General features: G+C 33.3%; 1 protein-coding gene across 2 annotated transcripts in view; it reads left to right on the forward strand.

Moving 5' to 3' along the window:
- The window catches only part of pps (protein partner of snf), an 87,086-nt gene extending 69,559 nt beyond the window's left edge, over window positions 1-17,527 (forward strand). For both annotated transcript variants that reach the window (XM_072546270.1, XM_072546278.1), the window contains exons 19-21: window positions 4,139-4,261; window positions 8,505-8,710; window positions 12,292-17,527. In XM_072546270.1, coding sequence (XP_072402371.1) covers window positions 4,139-4,261; window positions 8,505-8,710; window positions 12,292-12,687 — 725 coding nt within the window. In that variant the 3' untranslated portion in view covers window positions 12,688-17,527. The remainder of the gene's footprint in view (window positions 1-4,138; window positions 4,262-8,504; window positions 8,711-12,291) is intronic.
- Window positions 17,528-20,841: the final 3,314 nt, after the last annotated feature.

The raw sequence follows: 20,841 nt of genomic DNA on the forward strand, positions 1-20,841 counted from the left end.
TAACAGGAGAAATGCATTCATTTATTGGAGTATTTTAAAAAAGAAAAAGAAAACAACGGACCTTTTCTTTCGTTATCATCGGTACATGAACGAGTAACGGACGCTTTGAAAATCAGTCTTCGCACAGTGACAAGAATAAAGAGTGAATACAAGACAGGGGCTCTTACTACACCAGGAGAGTCATGTAATGTACAAAAAAAAAGACTAATGATGTCAGCGATACTATAAAAGGAGAGATTAGAAATGTACTGTATGGCATGAAAGCAAAAGGAGAGCACGTTACAATTAAAGTTCTAAATACACAATTAAGAAACAAGCATCTCTATGACGGTTCTGATACAAGTTTGTGGCGTCTTATGAAAAATTGTGGGTTTTCATACAAACTAGAAAATAGTAGACGAGTGCTATGTGAGAAACCATGTATTGTCTCCAAACGACTGTATTTTTGAGGCATTATATGAGAAATTTTTTAAGTCCAAGCCCACTTCAGTTCGTTTTTTTAGATGAAATATGGATATTCCTAAAAGGGGCATATAAACGTACTTGGCAAGATGACTGTGTGAAAAGCATCAGAAAAGGACACGAAAATACAGGTAAACGCTTTGTTGTTTTACATGCCGGAAGTAGGCAAGGATTTGTTAAAGATGCTGGATTACTGTTTTCTACGAAATCGAAGAGTGCAGACTATCATGATTCTATGGATAAAGAGTCTTTTAAAAAGTGGGTCTCCGAAAAGCTGATACCAATGTTGGAGGAACCATCTTTAATTATTATGGATAATGCCTCATACCATAGCTCTTTTAATAGAAAAGTTACCGAATGCCAGTTGGAAAAAATCGGACTTACAAGAATGGTTACGAGCGAAAAAAATAATTTTTAACGACGATTCGGGCAAGACAGAGCTATTGAGTCTTTGTCGCCAGAATAAACCACAAAATACCAGGTACGTTATAGACGAGCTACTCCAAGAACATGGGCATCAGGTTTTGAGATTGCCTCCATATCACTGTCAATATAATCCGATTGAGTTGGTCTGGGGCATTTCTAAATAATACTATGATCGTCATATTGGAGGACATGGACGTGGAGATGAAACAGTGAAAAAAGTTTGGGGCGATGCATTAGCTGAGGCAACACCTACAGTGTGGGCGAGTTGTGTTAACCATACTGAAAAATTAATTCAGGACGACTGGGCAAATATGGTCACATATAAAAATGAAAGTAGGATTATCATCGATTTGGCGGAAGATTCCAATGGTGCAGACAGTTCCAGTGAAGACGCTGACTGATTAGCTAATGTGGGTTAAATAATTAACACTTTTTTGGGTATATTTCAAAATCCTTTTAAAATGTACTTTTCGTTATATCCTGTCCTATTGTACTGCAAGCTAGAAAAATACTTCTTCGCAATTTATACGTATATTCCGTTATTAGAAATTTAATGAAAAATAATTTATAATTTTCTTTATATTATTTCGTTTGACATGCTACATTTTGCTCCGCCACTGGAGGAGGTAAACGAATCGAGCTTAGACAAGGACAGACAGATGAAACAACTTATTGCAAGTGTTTTTACACGCACACGCCAAGAAAGATGAAAACGATTATACCTAAATACATAAATTCTCTTCTTCGATAAGGACACATCATCATCATCATCCGTTCCATTTCCCACAGAAATAATAATTGGTTCTAATGTTTCCTCTATTTCTAATTTTTGATATGGAGTCAGATAATGGTTGACGAACATCTTGAAGTTTAAATGTTGTATTATTTCTCACTACATTTTCCTTAATTCGAGCCCAGATTAGTTCTATGGGTTTAAGTTCACAGTGGTAAGGTGGTAATCATAGCACTTTAACTCCATGTTCTTTTGTTATTTTATCTACACTATGCTTCTTAAATTTTGGTGAATATTGTTTGCATAGCTGCAATAACTCTTTTTTTGAGTAAACCTTCTGCTGGCACTATTATTTCTTTGGATATTAGCCAATCCAAGAGGTCTTGCTTTCTCCATTTATTATTAGGTAATGGTTCCTTTAATCTTAATTAGTAACTGGCATTGTGCATAACTATTACAGAATTGTACATGTACATTTAACACTAAAGTTTTCATTGACAGGGTTAAATGACACTTTAATTTCACAGAAGTAAAATTAGATGGTTGTAACATTTCTACTACACAAGTTCGCTTATTAATATCACTTTTTGTTATAAAACTAACAATTCTGCGTGTTATAATCACAGGACTTTACAAATACAACCTAATAATCTTAACTAAAATGATTGACAATCTGCAAAACACGTTTTGCAGCTTGAAAATTTTAATTCTTTCTAATAAAGTTGAAGGCTTATAAATTGATCCTGTCCTTTTTGGAAATTGTAAATATTTTGTACCTGTAGAGATTAAAATGACTACAAAATTTAAGACAATAATTGAAATAAATTGGTATGTTTAAAAATTTAAGGTAAAACCCAAACATTTCCAGAGCAATGTTGAATATTTTATTTTAGAAATTGTTCGGCACTGTTTTATTATGTTATATTGGGTTTTATCTCACGTTTAATACAATTTGTGCTATCAAACATTTTCAAATGTACTATAATGATATTTTTTTTAAATATTATTATTTACAATGAGTGTAATAGAATTGTTGAACGAACTTACCGTGTTTTTGCAGAAAGATATCCAAATCGACCAAATTTAACTGGTGATATTGTATGAAGATTGGTTAAAACCTGTCGTCAGTGTGGTCAATTTGAGACAAAAATTAATAAAAGTAAATCCACTAGTTAATAATAAAATAAACGAAATTAATGTTTTGGGTTATTTTATGGCCTCTCCAAATGCCTCCATTAGAAATTGTTAGAGAGATCTTACTTTGTCGACGAGAACAAATCATCGCATTTAAAAAATCGTTGGAATTTTCATGTTTTTTTGTGCAATAAAAAACAATAAAATTTTAGCATTAAAATTTTATGATAAAAAATTAAATGGTGAAAGGTATTGACACCTTTTAGTAGCAGCCATACGACCGGAGTTACATACTTAAGAAATGGAGAGGCGGCTTCAGCTTGGTATCAGAAAGATGGAACACCTCCTCATAACTTTGTTTGGGCCTGTTGCTCAGCATCTTTACGACAGGCTAATTTTGAATTTTATAAAACTTTATTTGTTTAATATTATATTTAGTTATTTTAGTTTTGTAAGTTATCTAATTAAATTAATACAAAATACGCCAACGTTTTAATAATGTGCACAATTAATAATCCTTTCATGCTATTGGTTACTTTTCAGAATTAATAAGTTAGTGAAAAATAATAAAATATCACCTTAAATAATAGAAATCATGGCTTACCCTTTACTAATGTTTAAATAATTAAGTGTTGTTATGTTTTAACTTAGATAATGAAATATCTTAAAAGTGGTTGAATTTATATATAGGGAATACAGATACCAAACGAATTGGCTTTAAAAAATACAGCGGAAAATGTAATAAAATACAGGGTGCTTTCTTTAAAGTAAGCAACTTATAAATGATTAAAATTGTCCATGTTAGCGACTAACATGGACATGGTTTAAAACACCCTTTATAAAATATCAATGAGCTGCACATATGGAGTTAACAGGCAAGCGCTTGTTGTTTATTTTGGTTAAAATTTCACGTCAGTGGCCTCGTTATTAATGAAGATATCGTTATTCAATGTGGATTAGGATTTTTTCAAAAATTTGAAAAAATCAGAATATCTCTAAAATACTTTATTGCTGGTATTGGGCATTGTGCACAAATTTTATTTAAAATTTCATGTAGAATTCGAAAATAAAAAATATTAGGTTCTATTTAAAATAACAAAGTTGACGTCTACTTCTGCTATAACCGGAAATGCCACATTCAGAACGACATTATATTTCAACTCAGCGTCATGCAAAACATACAGCTTCGTCATTTCAGATTTTTAACATAACTGTATGCGCCATTATTTTTAATTAAAACTTGTCACGCCACACCCTGTATTGATGCGTCAACGGTGTTGCTAGTGCAATGATATTCCATAAAGTGTGGCAACCTAAAAAGAATATAAATATATTTACTTAATTAAAAGACTTGTTTTAATTTATATGGCATTATTTTTGTAGATGAACCCTACAGTCCAGGGGATTCATCGGATTCAGACGTACAGATAATTGAATCATCATCGCCAAAACAACCACCACCGACTTCCAGTACAAGTTCCTCAACAAGTTATCCGGAAATACCAGGTAAAGGCAGTATATTTTTTATGTATTACTGTAATAAGACGAGTTCTTTGAATTCTCATTAAAAAAAGTAACCTTTTATGATTTTCATAAATACTCACGTGAAACTTCGGTTTGAAATTTCTTCACGTAAATATGAAATACTTTGATATATAAATAGTTTAGCAAAAGATAGGGCATATGGGATATAATGTTTTTCCAAACCGATAGAATTCAAGCAGATGAAGCGTTGAAATGTATAAAACTATATTGCTATACATAATGTAATAAGTGCGTTTTAAAACGAAAACAGGAATGAAATGGTAACATTAGTTGAACAACAAAATATTGAATAGTGCATAACATATGAGATACATCACGAAACCGATCTGTTCGCGATCTGCTTCAAATTAGCAATAAGAATAAGTTTTTTTGTTTTCTACACTTAATCAAAATTTATTACAATTTATTATCACTACAGAGTGTCTTTCTCAAGTGATGTATTTTTTACTATGCGTCTACACTTGTAACTTATAAACGCCAATTAATGGTGTAATATGCAAATAGCTGGTTGGGCTGTGGAGAAGTGTGTCTAAAGGAAGATGGTAAAGGCTCTAATCCTTGTCAACACGGTTATACAGATAACGGTACTAAGATCCGGGCTTCAGTCTGGTAAAGATGTCTTGGTCGTGGTTCGACCAAGTACTAGAAGACTACAAGAGATTCACGAGTGAGATCAACAAAAAAAGAACAAGAACACACACAAATAAAAAACAAGCGAACGAGAAGAAAATTCTTAGGCACCACCCTATTTTGAAAGGAATAGGGAAACCTAAAAGTACGAATGGAAATGGAATATGAAGAGAACGATAACGGAAAAATAGATGGTTGGTTACTACACGGTAACAAAAAGAATAGAGAAGAGTGATTATATCCCCCGGAAAACACTAAAATTCGACATATCGATAAGGCCATTTTTTAACTACTGTATACGTTATTCAGTATGTGGAACAAAGATAACAATCAATTGTTTGAATACGAGTGTGATACAATCCACGCATGTTAGAGTAGCGAGTCTAACTTTTAAACAGTGTTGCAACATTTCTGTTACATCATTCCTTTTAAAATATTAGTCGGGTAAATGAGTGTAACGTGATATTTAAATCCACTACAGTTCGTTGTAGAATGAAAATTAATATTGCCCCAACAAAATAAAACGTACATGAAGTAATCATAGAACTGTTATTTTTTAAACGATTATATCATTACTTGATTAATTAACAAAGAACGCTGAATTGAGAAATTGATATGTGACAACAGCGTGAGCTAAATAAATAACGCACTTCAGTAGACAGACAGATAGTATAAACGGTGTACCCCCTCTACAAGTGCATGATTTCTCCTTAAAAGAATATGCGGTGCTTTTCTGTACAGCAGGTTTATGGTCTATCTATTTGATTTTTAGCTGTGGTGGTAAGAGGTTGAAAACAAATAATTAACATGCCAAGCGTATATTTTCGAGAAAAAAAGATTCAAATAGTGGAATGGTATTATGGGAACCATTCTATTGTAAAAATAATACCGTTATTTATTGCTGCTTTTGAAAATCGCCCAACTCCGACAGAGAAAAGAGTACGATCAATTATTAAAAACTTTAAAAATTTCGGTTGTATAAATACCTGTATGAAATGTCGTCCAACGGATCAACCACGATCGAAACAAATCTCTGTTGAACGCGAAGCTCGCTAAATGCAAGTTTGTTTAACTGCTGAAGAAACACCTTTTTCAAGTAGACAAATTGCAGATGAAGTTGATCTAAAGGAGAGAACTGTAAGGAATATTTTAAAAAGAAATGGAAACATTTGAATGAATTTTGTGAAACTATGATGGAGAAATCGAATGAGAACAATAACTTTTTAAAAAATGTTTTGTTTTCCGATGTATCTTCATTCACAATCCATAAATGTCATAATCCATCTGTCGTCTGCTATTGGTCTAGGGAAAATAAACATGGAGTATTGCTGTGAAAACAGAATACCCAAGGAAATTAAATGTGTGGATTGGACTTTATAACTGTAATATTGGTCCTTTTTTATTACGGGAAATCTGAATGGACGTAAGTATCTAGATTTATTACGCAATCAGATTATGCCAGTAGTTCGAAACCTTGCGGTCAACTTCGATGATGTCTGGTTTCAACAGGATGGTTGCCCAGCACATAATGCAATCGAAGTTACGAAGAATTATTTTGTAACTTCACCTTTGGATCTTTGTTTCTGGGGAATGCTGAAATCAAAATTATATCGGCATGAATTCGAACGAGCCATCAATTTAGCAGAATTGCAAGAAAAAATTGTTTAACTTTGTAGTTGGGTGCAGCCAAATCAGCTGAATGCAGTGAGACTTGCTTTAGTTGATAGATTCGGATTTTGTTTAGCGCAGAATGGTGGTTTGTTCTAACATTTAATTGGTTAGAGATTTTTTAAAAGTACCTTTAATTCTAATTTAATTATTTAGAATAATTTTTTTATTGGTTTTTTTCTTATAAAAATAATATTTATGTTTTGTAAATGTTAAGTTAATTATTGTTTTATTTCCAAGCTACCACAGCTAAAAATCTACAAGAATTGCATAAAACTCGAATATAAGTGTTCGAGTTTTTCTTAGGTTTACCGACGGAAGGTTGGCGACGAAATAATTTTATACAAAGAACTACACACTCCTCGTCAGTGTCTGATAATTACTGAATGCCGGATAGACGGATGTACTTTGGCGCACCGCACTGTGAAGGAAGGCGTTGCTTAAAATTTTACAACTCGTCAGGGGAATAATGCGCTACACATCAATTCCTTAAATCAATGTTCTTTGTTAACTAATTAAGTAATTGATATAATCGATTAGAAAATAACAATTACATGGCTACTTTATTTAAGTTTTTTTTTTGAGACAATATTAATTTTCATTCTACAATGAACTGCAGTGGATTTAAATTTTATTTTACACTCATGTATCGGACTAAAATTTTAGAAGGAAAAATATAACAGAAATAAAGCAACACTGTTTAAAAGTCATACCTATTCCTTCGAGATGGTGACTGCCTCTCACTTATATTCAAACAATTAAGTGTTATCTTTGTTTCACATACTGAATAACGTATACGGTAGTTGAAAAATTGCCATGTCGATATATACAATTCACATATAAAGATAAATTAATAATCAAATAGTAAGTTGTACCCAAAAAAGATAATATTTTCGAATTAATTAAACACTGTGCAAAAAAGAACAATTAATGTCTGCCGAATGTCACAACAGATATACAAAAAATTACGTTCACGTATTTCAATTAAAAGTTTAAGATATTTAAGGATAATACGAAGATTATTGTTCTCAAGAAAATGTAGGAAACTATTTCTTGGAAGTTGATTATATTAAGGCTTAATTAAAAATGATTCTAAAATTTAGCCAAAAATGAATAATGTCTACACAGTAAATGTTATTAACAGGTATTCTTCAACTAATTATCACCGTATTTATATTATTAATTGTTCATTGTCAAGATTGACCAATGTAAGTTTTTGGGGAGTCGCCACATGTAAGTTTCCATACACCACTGTGTAAGTGCTTTAAATTTTGGCTCAGGGTGGCTACAAATAGCAAAAATTATGAATTACAAAAAAAATTCCTTTAAGTGGCAAAAAAAACATTAGTTTTTCGGTAATTCGTTTCAAAGTTTTTTTTTTTTTAATTTTTTAACAATATTAGTACATAAATTAAATCAAACAAATTCTTATGGCGCAAAAACGAGACTTCATTACTTAATAATAACTATATACTAATCTATAAACAAATATTATATACAATTCAAAAAATAAACATTGAAACCTTTATTTCACTGTTTCAATGGAGTTAGATGCTTGGTTGTATAGTAACTTCCAGTCACTTCCAAACGATGTCAAAATGTGACCAACGGTTAAGTGAATAAAGGATAATAAGCAGTTGAAGCGTATCGTTGGCCTTATTACCTAGACTGTAGGCTCAAGAAGTAGCGCGTTATCCTGATTTAATCTATGATGTTCTAGTGGCATAAATGGAGACTATTATGTTGTAAAGTATACGCGTCCAAAAGTAGAACATTAAAATAAATTGGGACATTGTATAGCGAGGGACGTTATTTAGGCACCTAGCAACAAAGAGTCGATTAGTATAAACATGGAGCTTATAAAACACCTGTAAAATCTTCTTATTTTATTATTATTATTTTCTAGGTCTTACTCTTGGATTTTCCGCTAATCCTATAGAGGTTCAGAGACAAATTGAAGAGCTAAACAAGAAAATTGAAATGCAGAAGTCAGAAATCACAAGCATGACCCAAAATATTGCGTCGTCTGAAATCGGTACTTCAGCACTGGCTAGTATCGCATTACCTAATAACCTTCAACAAATTCTGGATAGTATTAGAACCAAAAAAGATGTAAGTTAGTAATAAAATAATATTTAGTTATTATAATACTCACCAATATTGAGAGCAATATTCTTTTTATATTTCGTACCATTATATGAGGTTTATTTACGCTTATTTATGTTTTTAGTCTTTTAATAGTCAATGCTCCAATTTATTTTTTGTTACAACACGCAGTCTAGTAATTATGTATTCTCTTATGAGTAGTGTTGCAGTAACTGGTATTCTAATCGCAAAACCTTCTTCAAGTATCAAAAGCTTGCTTAAATATATCAAGTTATCTAAACAAATTATCTAGGTCTAAATCCATTTGATAATCTACTATATTCTCTGTATACTGTAATAATCTATTATAAATAATACCAGAAAGAATTTTTTATGCTGAATTTAGTAATGTAATTGATGTATAGTTCTGACATTAGGTCTTATCTCCTTTTTCTGGTGTATTGGCTGACTAATTCCATTTGTCCACTCCTCCAACTTTAACTCATTGTCCAAATGAGTTTTATTAGGTGATGGATTCTTTTATAAAATTCCTGTCTTTAATCGTTCAGCTGTAATTTCTTCCCTCCCTGGGCCCCTTTGTATTTTTATTTTAGTTATTATCTGTTCCACTTGACTAGTATGTTGTCTCACTATGTTAATTTTCATTTTTAATGTTTGCACTTTTCTCAAAGTATTCTCACCATATTTCTAAAATTTTTGGTTTCCCTAACTTTGTACTTTCTACTTTGTCTTCTAATAACGTTAATCTTGGTCAAGTGTCTACACGGTTTCCTTTATTCTCTTGTAAAATTTTCTGCTTTTATGGTAGGGTATTTATTCTACTTTTTTCTGACTTCCCTTTTCTTTCTCCTGCATTTCTACACATTTGTATTCCCTTTAGATTAGAAATTTCTGCACTATTTTTATTTCATTTCAAACATGTAATGCAATTCAACATAAAAAAAAATACAAAAAGAGCGTTAAAGTAGAGAAAATATCATTCGAGTAGATTCGACATTTACTCTAAAGATTATCGACAAAAAATTACTTTTGATTCTTTCTGCAAAAGTGAAATTTGAAAGACATCTTTCAAATTTCACTTTTACAGAATAAAAGCTTCAAGCTTACTTTGTCTGAAGTCGTGTAGCCAATCAATTAAAAAACAGAAAAACAGCTTCTTCTTCGTCTAATGGCGCTACAACCCTTTGTGGGTCTTGGCCTGCTTAACAACATTCTTCCATTCTGCGCTATCGGATACTTTCCTTCGCCACTGCCTGATGTTCATGGTTTTAAGATCTTCCTCTACATCGTCTATCCACCTTTTATGGGGCCTTGTCCTATTTACTTGGGGTTTCCATCTCTGAATTACTTTTACAGATCGATTATCTGGCATTCAAATGATCAAGCCAGTTTAGTCTTTGTAACTTTAGAAATCTAACGGCGCTCTGCATTAATTCATCCAGCTCATAGTTCATTTTTATTCTTCACGAACCATCGCTATCCAAATGTTTTTCTCAATATTTTGCGCTCAAATATTCTCAATTTATTTTCATCAGTGGTTGAAAGGGTCCACGTTTCACATCCTAGGAAACCACTGTTATAATTACTCTTTTGTAGATTCTAAACTTAGACTCGTGATTCAGTAACTTACTTTTCATTAAGTCTTTGTATGCATAAAAGTACTTATTACCGCTAAGGATCAGTGCTTGTATTTTTTGACTGACGTTGCTGTCATTTATTATTGAGCCTAGGTAGCGAAATCTGGAGGCTATTCGTAGGTATGGTTGTCTACCTTCAGATTCTCATGTCAATTCAGCTGTGTGCACTCCATGTATTTTGTTTTCCGTTCATTTATATTTCGACCAAAGCAGCGGCTTCCAGTTTCAAATCTATAGTTTTTCGGCCAATACCCTTCTATTGAGGCTTATTAAGGCAACATAATCCGCATATGCGCATATTTGTGTGGATCAAGTATTAATACAGCCTTTCATATCTAGTTTTCTGATAACCTTCAAAGTTAGATTCAAAAGTGTTGTTGATAAGGCGTCACCTTGCGTAACTCTATTTTCAATATCAAATGCCTCTGTCATATCTCCATCTATTCTTACCATGGCCTTGGAACCCTCCAAAGTCGTTTGTTAAGTTTAACTAACTTTTTCGGTATTCCTAACATGGAAAGTTGTTTTAACATTTTTTGTCTATCTACGCCATCAAACCCTATTTGAAATCAATATACCTAGAAGTTGTAAATTAATAAGTTATATTCAGCACGCATTTTTCATGTGTACCTCTTAACACCTGTATTTGGTCATAGTTGACCTCTTTGGTCTGAAACTACATTGGTATTCATCAATTATTTCTTCCGAAGATCTATAATTCCTGATAATATCTTGTAGGCGACATTTAACACTGTTGTGCCTCTATCTCTAATTTTCGCGGAGTCGTTTGTCTTACCCTTGTACTTAGGAAATATAATTCCTACTTTCCAATCCTCTGGGATGACTTCTAGTGTCCATATTCGGCAGATTAGTGTATTGATACGCTTCCATAGTCAACAATTCTTTATCAATTCTGCAGTTATTTTCCATCTGTGCCAGGCGCTCTGTTATTTTTCAGATGTTTTATGACGTATATAGTTTCTTTCAATGTTGGTTCCTCAACTAGTTGTTCTGTGTGGTGAATTATTTCTTCTTCTTAGTTTTGTTCTTTTTCTGGGTTTAAGAGCTCTTGAAAATGCTCCTTCCGCTTTTTTATTAGTTCCTCTTTCTCGCTGATAATTGCTTGTTTTTGTTCTTGCACACTATTGATCTTGTCATGTGTCCTTGAGTGTATCGCTTGGTTTCCGTGTAAAATTTTCTAGTCTCTCTTCTGTTATTATAGTCTGTAATTTGTTGTATTTTTTATGTAATATTTTCTCTCTTTTTCGTTCTACATATTTTCCTTGCATCCATCCTTAGTTCTTCATATATCTTTCTATTTAATAGCTTCTGTCTAGCTGTATTTTTCCTATTTATTAGTAGTTGGCAATCTTGATCAAGCCATTCCTTGTTTCTTTTGCTTGAGGTTTCGCCTAATGTTTCCCTTGCTGTATTGGTAAATGTCGTTTGGATGATATTTCATTCGTCTTCCATGTTATTTTCTTCTCCTCTTTCATTTAATATTCGGCTTATTGCACCCGAGTCCAGTGCCAGGGCTGCTGGCTCTAGCTTCTGAACCAGCCTAGGTTTACTCCGTTTATAGTAGCTGGGCATTTCCTTCAGGCCAATGGTGTTGTGTGATGTGTTACTTTAGGGTTGTACCGCCCATGTTCGGTCAGGGGTCGGGGAATAGGAATTAGGACAGCAAGACTGCTGCTGTATTCAGTCGCCTTTTAAGACAAGCAGGAGAAACTATGGGGATATTCTTCTTTGGTGGACCGTATTCCACACGGGCCAACTTATTCTTTGGTGAACCGTATCCCACACGGGCTAACTTAAAGCATCTTATATAAAAATCTTCTTTATTAATTGTCAGTGAAACCTTTTAAAAATTATACATTGCTTATCAATTTTAGTTTTAATTAATTTTTTTTGCTTATGACTAATTTTATTTCGTGATTATTTTTTCAGGCTATAGAAACTGTCGTTACTTCTGTGGAACAGACTATTCAATGTGATCTCACAATACCCCTGATGATTCCGAAGACATTCAGTCGACCCTTAAACAACAGCAGTACCTCTGTGGCTCCGCTGACGTCATTCCTAGACCCGCCCAGTGATACTATACCTTTAAAATTGCCTCCCAAACCACTTATAAAACCGGCGTCAGTAAATTCGCCCCTCTTGGACGATAAACCCAGTGTGCTGAGTTCTTTAAGCGCGGAGGATCTAATTAAAAAAGCGGCGGAAATGTTGGGAGAAACTGGAGGTGATAAAAGAACCTCAGAAAGAGAACTTCCTGTGGCTAAAAGATTAAGGACTGACGTGAGTTTACCTCCAGTGCCGGGTCTGAACAATGATCTGTAACATTAAGCGACATTTTCAAAGTTAATTAAAATTATGAATTGATTAGAGGTTTGTGGGATTTATTAAAATTGAGAAAACTACATATTATTGTATAAAAGCTGTTTTTACCTCTATGCAATCACTAGAAATATGAAAATAAGTAAAAAGTGTTACTTTCACGTATCACTTATGAGTTTGACATTCTTTTCAGATCGTAGCTCAATATTCTATAGTAAATAAGTTAACATTTATTTGTGACATTATATTGCCCATATACACGCCTATCTCTAGGTGATACAATGTAAACACACGTATCCCCGCTAGCATCTGAACGAGCGATAACAACGGTGCCATTTAATTTGCTTACGTTTAACCCTAAAATTGTACTGTATTGTAAAACACTGTATATCAAACCTTACAATTTTTATTAAATACCAAAAAATGTATACAAAATCGTTCTCATTTATAAATTCTGTGCCATAAGACATTTTATCTTTATTAAATTTTATATATTCTTTATCAATCTGTGTAACATTTCTCCAAATGAATTATTGTGGCCATTGTTCAAGAAGATGCAGTAGAAGCAGTAATTATCAAATAAATCATTAAAATATTCATAAATTTTTTTATCTTGACACTTTTTATAGCGTTGTTCAATAACTTTGATATCAAATGTAAAGTACGGAAAGCTTTTCTTTGATATTAATGGATTATCCTTTCAAATATGATTGATGATAACATGATATTGTCAATACTTTTGATGCGTATTCCTGGGAAGACCTTATTGGAGAATAATTCATTTGATTACATGAAATTAACTTTAACTTGAGAATACCCCTCAGAAAAATTATGGCATGTGATTTGTCTTTCAAATCCGACGTGGAAATCGAAACGTAAAAATAAGGGTATTTTTGACTGGAGTTGGTACTTCCGGCAGCTAACTATTAATCAATTTGTACTTCTGGAACTTTCCTCTTCGATCTCGGAATATCTTCGATCTAGTGATTAGACTACTACTGATATCGTGATATCATGACTTCACGAGTTGATCTTTCTGATGTTCCTCAACTTTTCTCTATTTCTATCATTCTTACTCCAATGATGATTAGTCTAAGCATTTAACAGAACATCTCGAACGCATCTACGAGCCTTTTATCTTACTCCTTAAAATCTCCGCTTAAGTTCTTCAGTGCTCAAATTGGTTATCAAAAATCCTAGGAAGACAAATTGATCGACAACGGGGATATTGTTGATTTGTGATGAACGAACTTGATTCTTGTTAAGTCTGTCTATTGTCATGGGCCTTATTTAAGACCCGCCGTTATACTGATTCTTCCAATCTTTTATAAATAATTCATTCTTTTTCATTTCGAACTTAGCAACAATAATTGTATTATGTGCATATCTCTAGTTGCGTATCTTTTTTCCACCCATAGTGATACCGCCTTCCGCGTTATCCATTCTCCATATATATTAAACAAAATGTGACTCAGGACTACGGCCTTGTGTCATACCTTGGTGACCCTGAAAATTTCAGTTAGCATTTACCTTAACCCTGGCATCGCTGTGATTGTACAGATTTTGTATCGGTAGTATCAGGTAATGAAATAGTCCCATTTCAGAAAGAACCTGTCACTTCACCAAGTCAAAGCTTTAGTGCAATCAATGAAGCACAGGTATGTTGTTATTTTAACATTCTCTGGAATATTATTTAAATTAGCGGCTGTATGGCTTCTCTGCCTTTTAATTGAGCCTTCGAATTCATTCAGGTTCTTTCACAAAATTTGTATCATATTAAATTGGTGAGTAATTTTGATTTTGTGAACGAAAAATGTTGTGTATGGCTGAAAATTATAGCCATAGATAATTGTTTATTCCACAATGACAGTTTTTATATCAACTATATGTAGTTTTGTATTTTCTTGTAAATTTTCATTTTATTCTAGTTAAAATGCGGTAGATTTTTGTTTGACAAAATTTTTGTTGTATCTTCATTACATATTTTATATTGAAGTAGAAATTTTAAATCATTAGAATCATTTTCATTAAATGAAAAAAATAATAGTCAAAAAGTACAAATTCAACTAAAAAATTATTTGATACGATAAAAAGGGCAAGAAATTATTTCCAATAGTTAATAAGTAATTATTGTATAACAAACTTGAGTGGTATGTACCTATTTTCCATGAAATGTGTACAACTTTCTATTTTTCCAAATGAATTGTAAAACAGAAAAGTATTATATATTTACTTTTCCTACAACTATATTCTAGAAACATAGACTGGTTCTGTTTTATGTTTTATAAACAATTTAACGGATACTTAAACGCAATTTTATATTTTCCTTCTTATTTTCGGCTATTCATTTTATGATACTTGTGCCTTTTCGAATCACATGCAAGGACAAGAAATGGGTATATAAGAGATAAATTTTAAACACTGATTTTCAGATGGTCTGGTTTGTTGACCGCTAATCAGGTATAAGAGGTATTGGAAGAATGTTCTGTACCAATTGTTACTTATCTAAGTCATCTAAGATTAGATAAAGTTTTATTTTAATATAAGCCTGGCTTCATTTGAATTTTACATTGACTCTTATTCTCTTGCTTTTTAATGTTAAAGTAGATGTCTCGCATTTAGTAAGTGATTAATTAGGCATATTATATCCAGTAATTTCCTACTAAAAAATGAGATTTTAATTAAATCTAATGTTGTTTAATTGACAGCAACTGTTAGGTATCTCCTAAGTGACAAAACTGACTACAAGCAAGCAAGCAATTTAATTTAACCCAACCTGTGAGACTTACAGACTCCTTAGAATGACACTCGGGTGTTACAATTCATTGGAGCGTGGAAGATTAACTAGTGGAGTCATTCCACCGCGCACCAATGCTCCAGTTCATCTCTTTCTCCCCTATAGCACTCTGATGCGCGATAGAAGCTCTCTTTCAGCAAAGTGCTTGTCGTGTGGAAGTCCTGGGTACAAGGACTCTAACACGATAGATATCATTTCCCGATCAAAGCAGGTTAGCGTAAAGCGCTCTTTTCCTGCTATTTCTGGTGACTTATCATCGAATCTGAAATTGCTTGCTCGGTTCCCAAATCCCGGCTCCGGGCTACGCCTAGTTCGGCGACTGGGCGCTCGAGGATGTGGGCCCCTCATGCCCGGGTTTTTTGTTATTTTTTTGGTGGTTTTCGCTTTTTTGTTAGTAGTTTTGTAAACATTTTTGGTGGCCGAAGCCGTTTTTAGTTTTTTTATATATTTTTTTGAGAGATACCTGAAAAGGAATATCATTAGTCATTGTTAAAACTGCCAGTGCTATGTGCCGGGCTGTCTTCTGTTAATGGAGCTACGATTATCTAGACTATGTTGGCCAGGATTTGCTGTTTTGGTCTTTTGTGTTTCCATTGATGTAACGCATCATATCTTATGATCTCTCGAAGTATCGGGCTTGGATGGTTGTCTAGCTTGGCAAAATTTGTTCTGCCATCATTCAGAAAAGTATCGGAGTACATTTACCGCTGCTCTGAGGCTGTTATTATGTGCTGCTTATATCCTATTTTTGTTTGATTTACTTATGTGTCTCCATGCGAGAGATGCATATGTTATTATTGGAAGTATGATTCTGGTAATCAGTCTTATTTTCGTTATTAGTCTTAATTTACTTCTTCTACCTACGAGTCCGTCTTATTGCCGCTCTGGCTATTGTTTTTGGGAGGATGGTTTTGTCCACATGTTGCGTGAAGGTTAGTCCTTGATCCATTATGACTTATGACGCTTATTATGTTTTCCATTCGATGGGTTTGGTTTGTACTGAGAGCTGTTCGTCTGAGTTTTCTCTTCTCGTTTTGGAGATGGCTGCTTGCGTCTACAAACTCAAGTGTGTATTATTTTATTTGAAAACTCACATTCTACTTTCTCTACTGTTATTCTATGATCTATGATTCAGAGAAGCTTTCATAGCAAAGTTTCGTCTTTGAGTTTTAGTCCTTTTAATAATTATTTCATAAATCGCAATTACGGGTTCAATATACAACAAATCCGTGCAAATCCTTACCTATGTTGATGAAATCAATATTGTTGGGAGAACAGAAAACGCTGTACGCACTAAAAGAAACGGCTTCAAAAATGGGTTTAATAAGAAATACCAACAAAACAAAGTATAAGGTTCCTATAAGGTATATCGACGAAGACATTAGAAATATGGGAATATGTGCTTGGCGGAGGAAGGCGATGGATAGGGACGACTGGAGAAAAATTTTTGAGAGGAAGCTAAGACCAAGACAGGGTTGTAAAGCCGGAATAATGATGATGATTATTCTGAAGTTTCTTGCAAATTTTTCTACTATCTTTTGTCAATGATGCACACACAGCATTTACGATTAATTAATATTTAGCCATGAGTTTTTTTTATAATGTCACGAGTAAATAATAAGATATGTGTTACTATGAAAAGAACTTTAAACCATTGCCATGCATTAAAGTAAGATAAAAAAAAAGTTTAAATAGACTTTAACAATTAGTTTTCTGTACCACCAAAAACAAATTAATAATACTTTTCCCCTATATCCCTCTGTAGTTTTTTAATGTTTTCAAAACATTCAATTTATATTTGAATTGCTTTGTAAATAAGTGTATGATAAAAATAATTTATGTATATATTTAGATTAAAAGTAGATTTAGAAGTACTTAATAACTATTGTATATATAATTTTAAATAGAAATATTTTTTTTCTATAATTTAATTGTTAATTGTATCAATTATTATAACTCACTTTATAAAAACAAAACAATGGAATAAGACGGTTTTTATTCAGATATCGTTCCGTTTTTAGTTTTTAAATATCACAGAGAAAATATTAAAAAAGTTGCATTTATAATATTGATGTTTTATTTCCTTCTTACTCTGTATTTCAATATACATGCGTCATACATCATCCCTATCGGGGACAGCTGAAAAGATTATATATTATATTAAAGTTTCTTCAGCTAATTTTACAGCGACGTGACAGCTTCTTTGTGACAGGTATTCTAATGCGCCTTTATTAATCCACAATTACATGAAGTCCATTTTTAATCTAAAGGTAGTTACTCGTTACAGTTTTAATGTGTCTCCAACAGTTAATTGGATTAAAAACTAGTAATCTTCGATCTTTGGAATCCTTAGGCAGCCAGTACACACCTGGGGCTCAATTATCATTTTTCTAATTCTAGAAAAACGTGATCCTGAAACTGTCGAGGATTAGGACAAGGAGAGTCGAAGCAAGACCCCTCTACAGGTAAAGCCTGCTCTCGACGATCTTCTAAAATTCTTGCAGCATCCAGCCGACACTCTTGAAAAATTCGAAGCAAGATATATCAAGTGAGGTTCTAGCTCCAAAGATTATTCTCGTTCATCTCATAGGTCTAAAATTCATACAAGTCAATAATTTGTGTCTTCTGATCTGTGACCCTATTGTAAAGGCCCTCATAAAATGTCAACGTGTACTTCTTTTTAAAATTTAGATGCGAATGCGCGTATACGTTAAGTCAAAATTGTACGAGAGTGTTTCAATTATTTATCTTCTTTCAGTACCCTGTCCGATTATCGGACGTTGGCTATCATATTGGCAATAATAACTTTGTTTACGACTCTAAATAAATTAGCGGTGGTCTCTTGATACCATTCTCGGAGATTTCGGAGCCAGGATGTTCTTCTTCGACCTGGGCCTCTCCTTCCGGCGATCTTACCCCGTATTATGAGGTGTAGAAGATTATACCTCTCTGGATGTCTCATTACATGACCGAAATAGTGTAACTTTCGAATTTTTATCGTTTTTGTTATTTCTGTGCTCTTTTTCATTCGATGTAAAACTATTTCATTCTTATTCGATCAACCCAACTTATCCGCAATACTCGCCGATAAATCCACATCTCAAAGGCCTCCAATTTTTTCATTAATGTCTCTGTAAGGGTCCAGCTCTCCATACCATAGAGCAATGTGGAGAATATGTAGCAGGGTATTGATCTGATTTTAAGGTTTAACGTAATATCTCTATTAATTCAGAAAATAGCAATCAAACTTCACAAAAATTGTCATGTCATGCAGTTCAGAATTCATTTACACTGTTGTCAACTGTCACAGTCCAAATTCTAGATCTATCTGGAATTAAACATAATTGTAGAGCCCTTCTGGACAGTGGTTCTCAGTCACATATAATCTGATTTCCAAATTGGGTCTAAAAGGAACCTGCTGATATTCATGTGGTCGGTGTCACTCATATAATTTTAAGAATAAAGCACAAAAGTAAGTTGTCAGTATATTCGTTATGTTCTTCCTTTTTCGATAACCTTAAACTGTCTTGCCACTTCTTCGATTTGTGGTCATGTTCCAAGCATTCCGACCGACACGACGTAGACTCTGTTTATATTCCATCGAAAATTCGCTTATCTGATCCAAATTTTAACATTTCTTACGGCATAGATATGCTCATAGGTGTAGAACTTTTCTGAGATCTGTGCGTTGGATAACGCAAAAATCCATTTTACAAAAAACCAAATTTGGCTGGGTAAATTCTAGTCCACTGCCCAAAAGGTACGATCATCAAATCGTCACGTGCAATTTCTCACAAAACAGTGAATGTCATGAATTATTAAGATTCTGGGAAATAGAAAAGTGATCCACTTTTCTCACCTCTTTCAAAGGAGGAAATAGTGAGGAACACTAAATCAACTCATAAAAGAAATTTGGATGGTCGCTTCGTAGTAAGTCTTCTATTAAAGAATTTAACTGATAATTTAGTTGAATCTAGGAGCAAAGCTGAAAAAAGATTCTCTAATCTAGAGCGTAAACTTCAGAATAATCCTGTCATGAAGGATATGTATGTTTCATTTATGGACGAATACATTTCAATGGAACATATGTCTAAAATTGAGGAGACTACATATCCACCTCACTTTTATCTCCCACACGGATGATTTTAAATAATGAAATTTTTTAACTTCACCTATTATTTTTTACAATTATTGAATCAAACAAATCATGAAAATCTATTCAGTTCGCATAATTACCATTAAATTGTGGCAATTGAATCGTTAGCAATTTTATAACTAAATTGAATGAGCTATTACGATAAGATGGTGAATTTTGATCTGCATTACCGTTGCTAGATATAATAGTTTCAGGGTGCAGAAGCTATTTGGCTTTTGCGATATTAGAAAAGTAAAAATTTTCAAAATTTCAACGATATGTTAATCATAACGGGTACTGTGTTAATGTTGTTAACTCACAATCTTTTATGACGACATTCAGTGAGACTTCGATGACTTCATGTGTTACGTTGTTCTATCCCTTAGAAATATTAAAATGTTCAGTTAGGGTTTAGATACTGAGCCTGTGTCACCCTAAAGGCAGACACTTTCTAGAGCGATCCTCCTTACATTTATGTCGTGCAAGAAGGTCTCGCATTACCTTTAAGGCTGCAGAGGGGCACCATTCTAGTGCAAGTCAGCCTTTGCACTTTTTATTTTTTCCCAATAATTCTGCCAGATATTCATACAGTCAGTTTTAACAAAGATCTTCAGATCAGTGTATGAATATATTCTTATTTTTACTCTGTGGTATGAACTAATACTATTTGTTATTTTGTTTAGTAGCTAAGTTACTGCTTTTTTATTTTTCCTCGCAGCCCAAAGTAGTCCTTGTTTGCACAGATTTCTTCAAAACCACAGAGTGCTCATTGGTAACTTAAGTACGTGAATTTGTCTAAAGCTGGCATCTCACAAAACGTCGAAAGACGCTCTTCGCTGGTTCACGTCGGCAAAGAGAAATAGAAAATAGATATTAGTGAAAAGAAAATATAACACAGTTGGCACCCCATATTGGTGTGAAATTAATAAATATTTACTTTTTGATAACTACCCTCAATGGAGCCTGTCCCAGATTGAGGGTTTAGTTTAGTTTTGTCCACCAATGTTGCCTGTAAAAATTTTAGTAAGTTCTGTAATTTATACAATCATAAAAGTTCCAACAGAACTTCGTTGTACCAATGTATAGTAAAATTACCATGACACTGACTCTACCTGTCTCTAGTCATGTCGGAAGAGATGGAGGGGTAAGTACGGACTATACATCCGCTTCCAACTTCCTCTGTACCGTGTTTACCGAAATATTATTGGAATGCACGCGTCGACCA

Source organism: Diabrotica undecimpunctata, chromosome 1, assembly GCF_040954645.1.
Source record: "Diabrotica undecimpunctata isolate CICGRU chromosome 1, icDiaUnde3, whole genome shotgun sequence".
Taxonomy (NCBI): domain Eukaryota; kingdom Metazoa; phylum Arthropoda; class Insecta; order Coleoptera; family Chrysomelidae; genus Diabrotica; species Diabrotica undecimpunctata.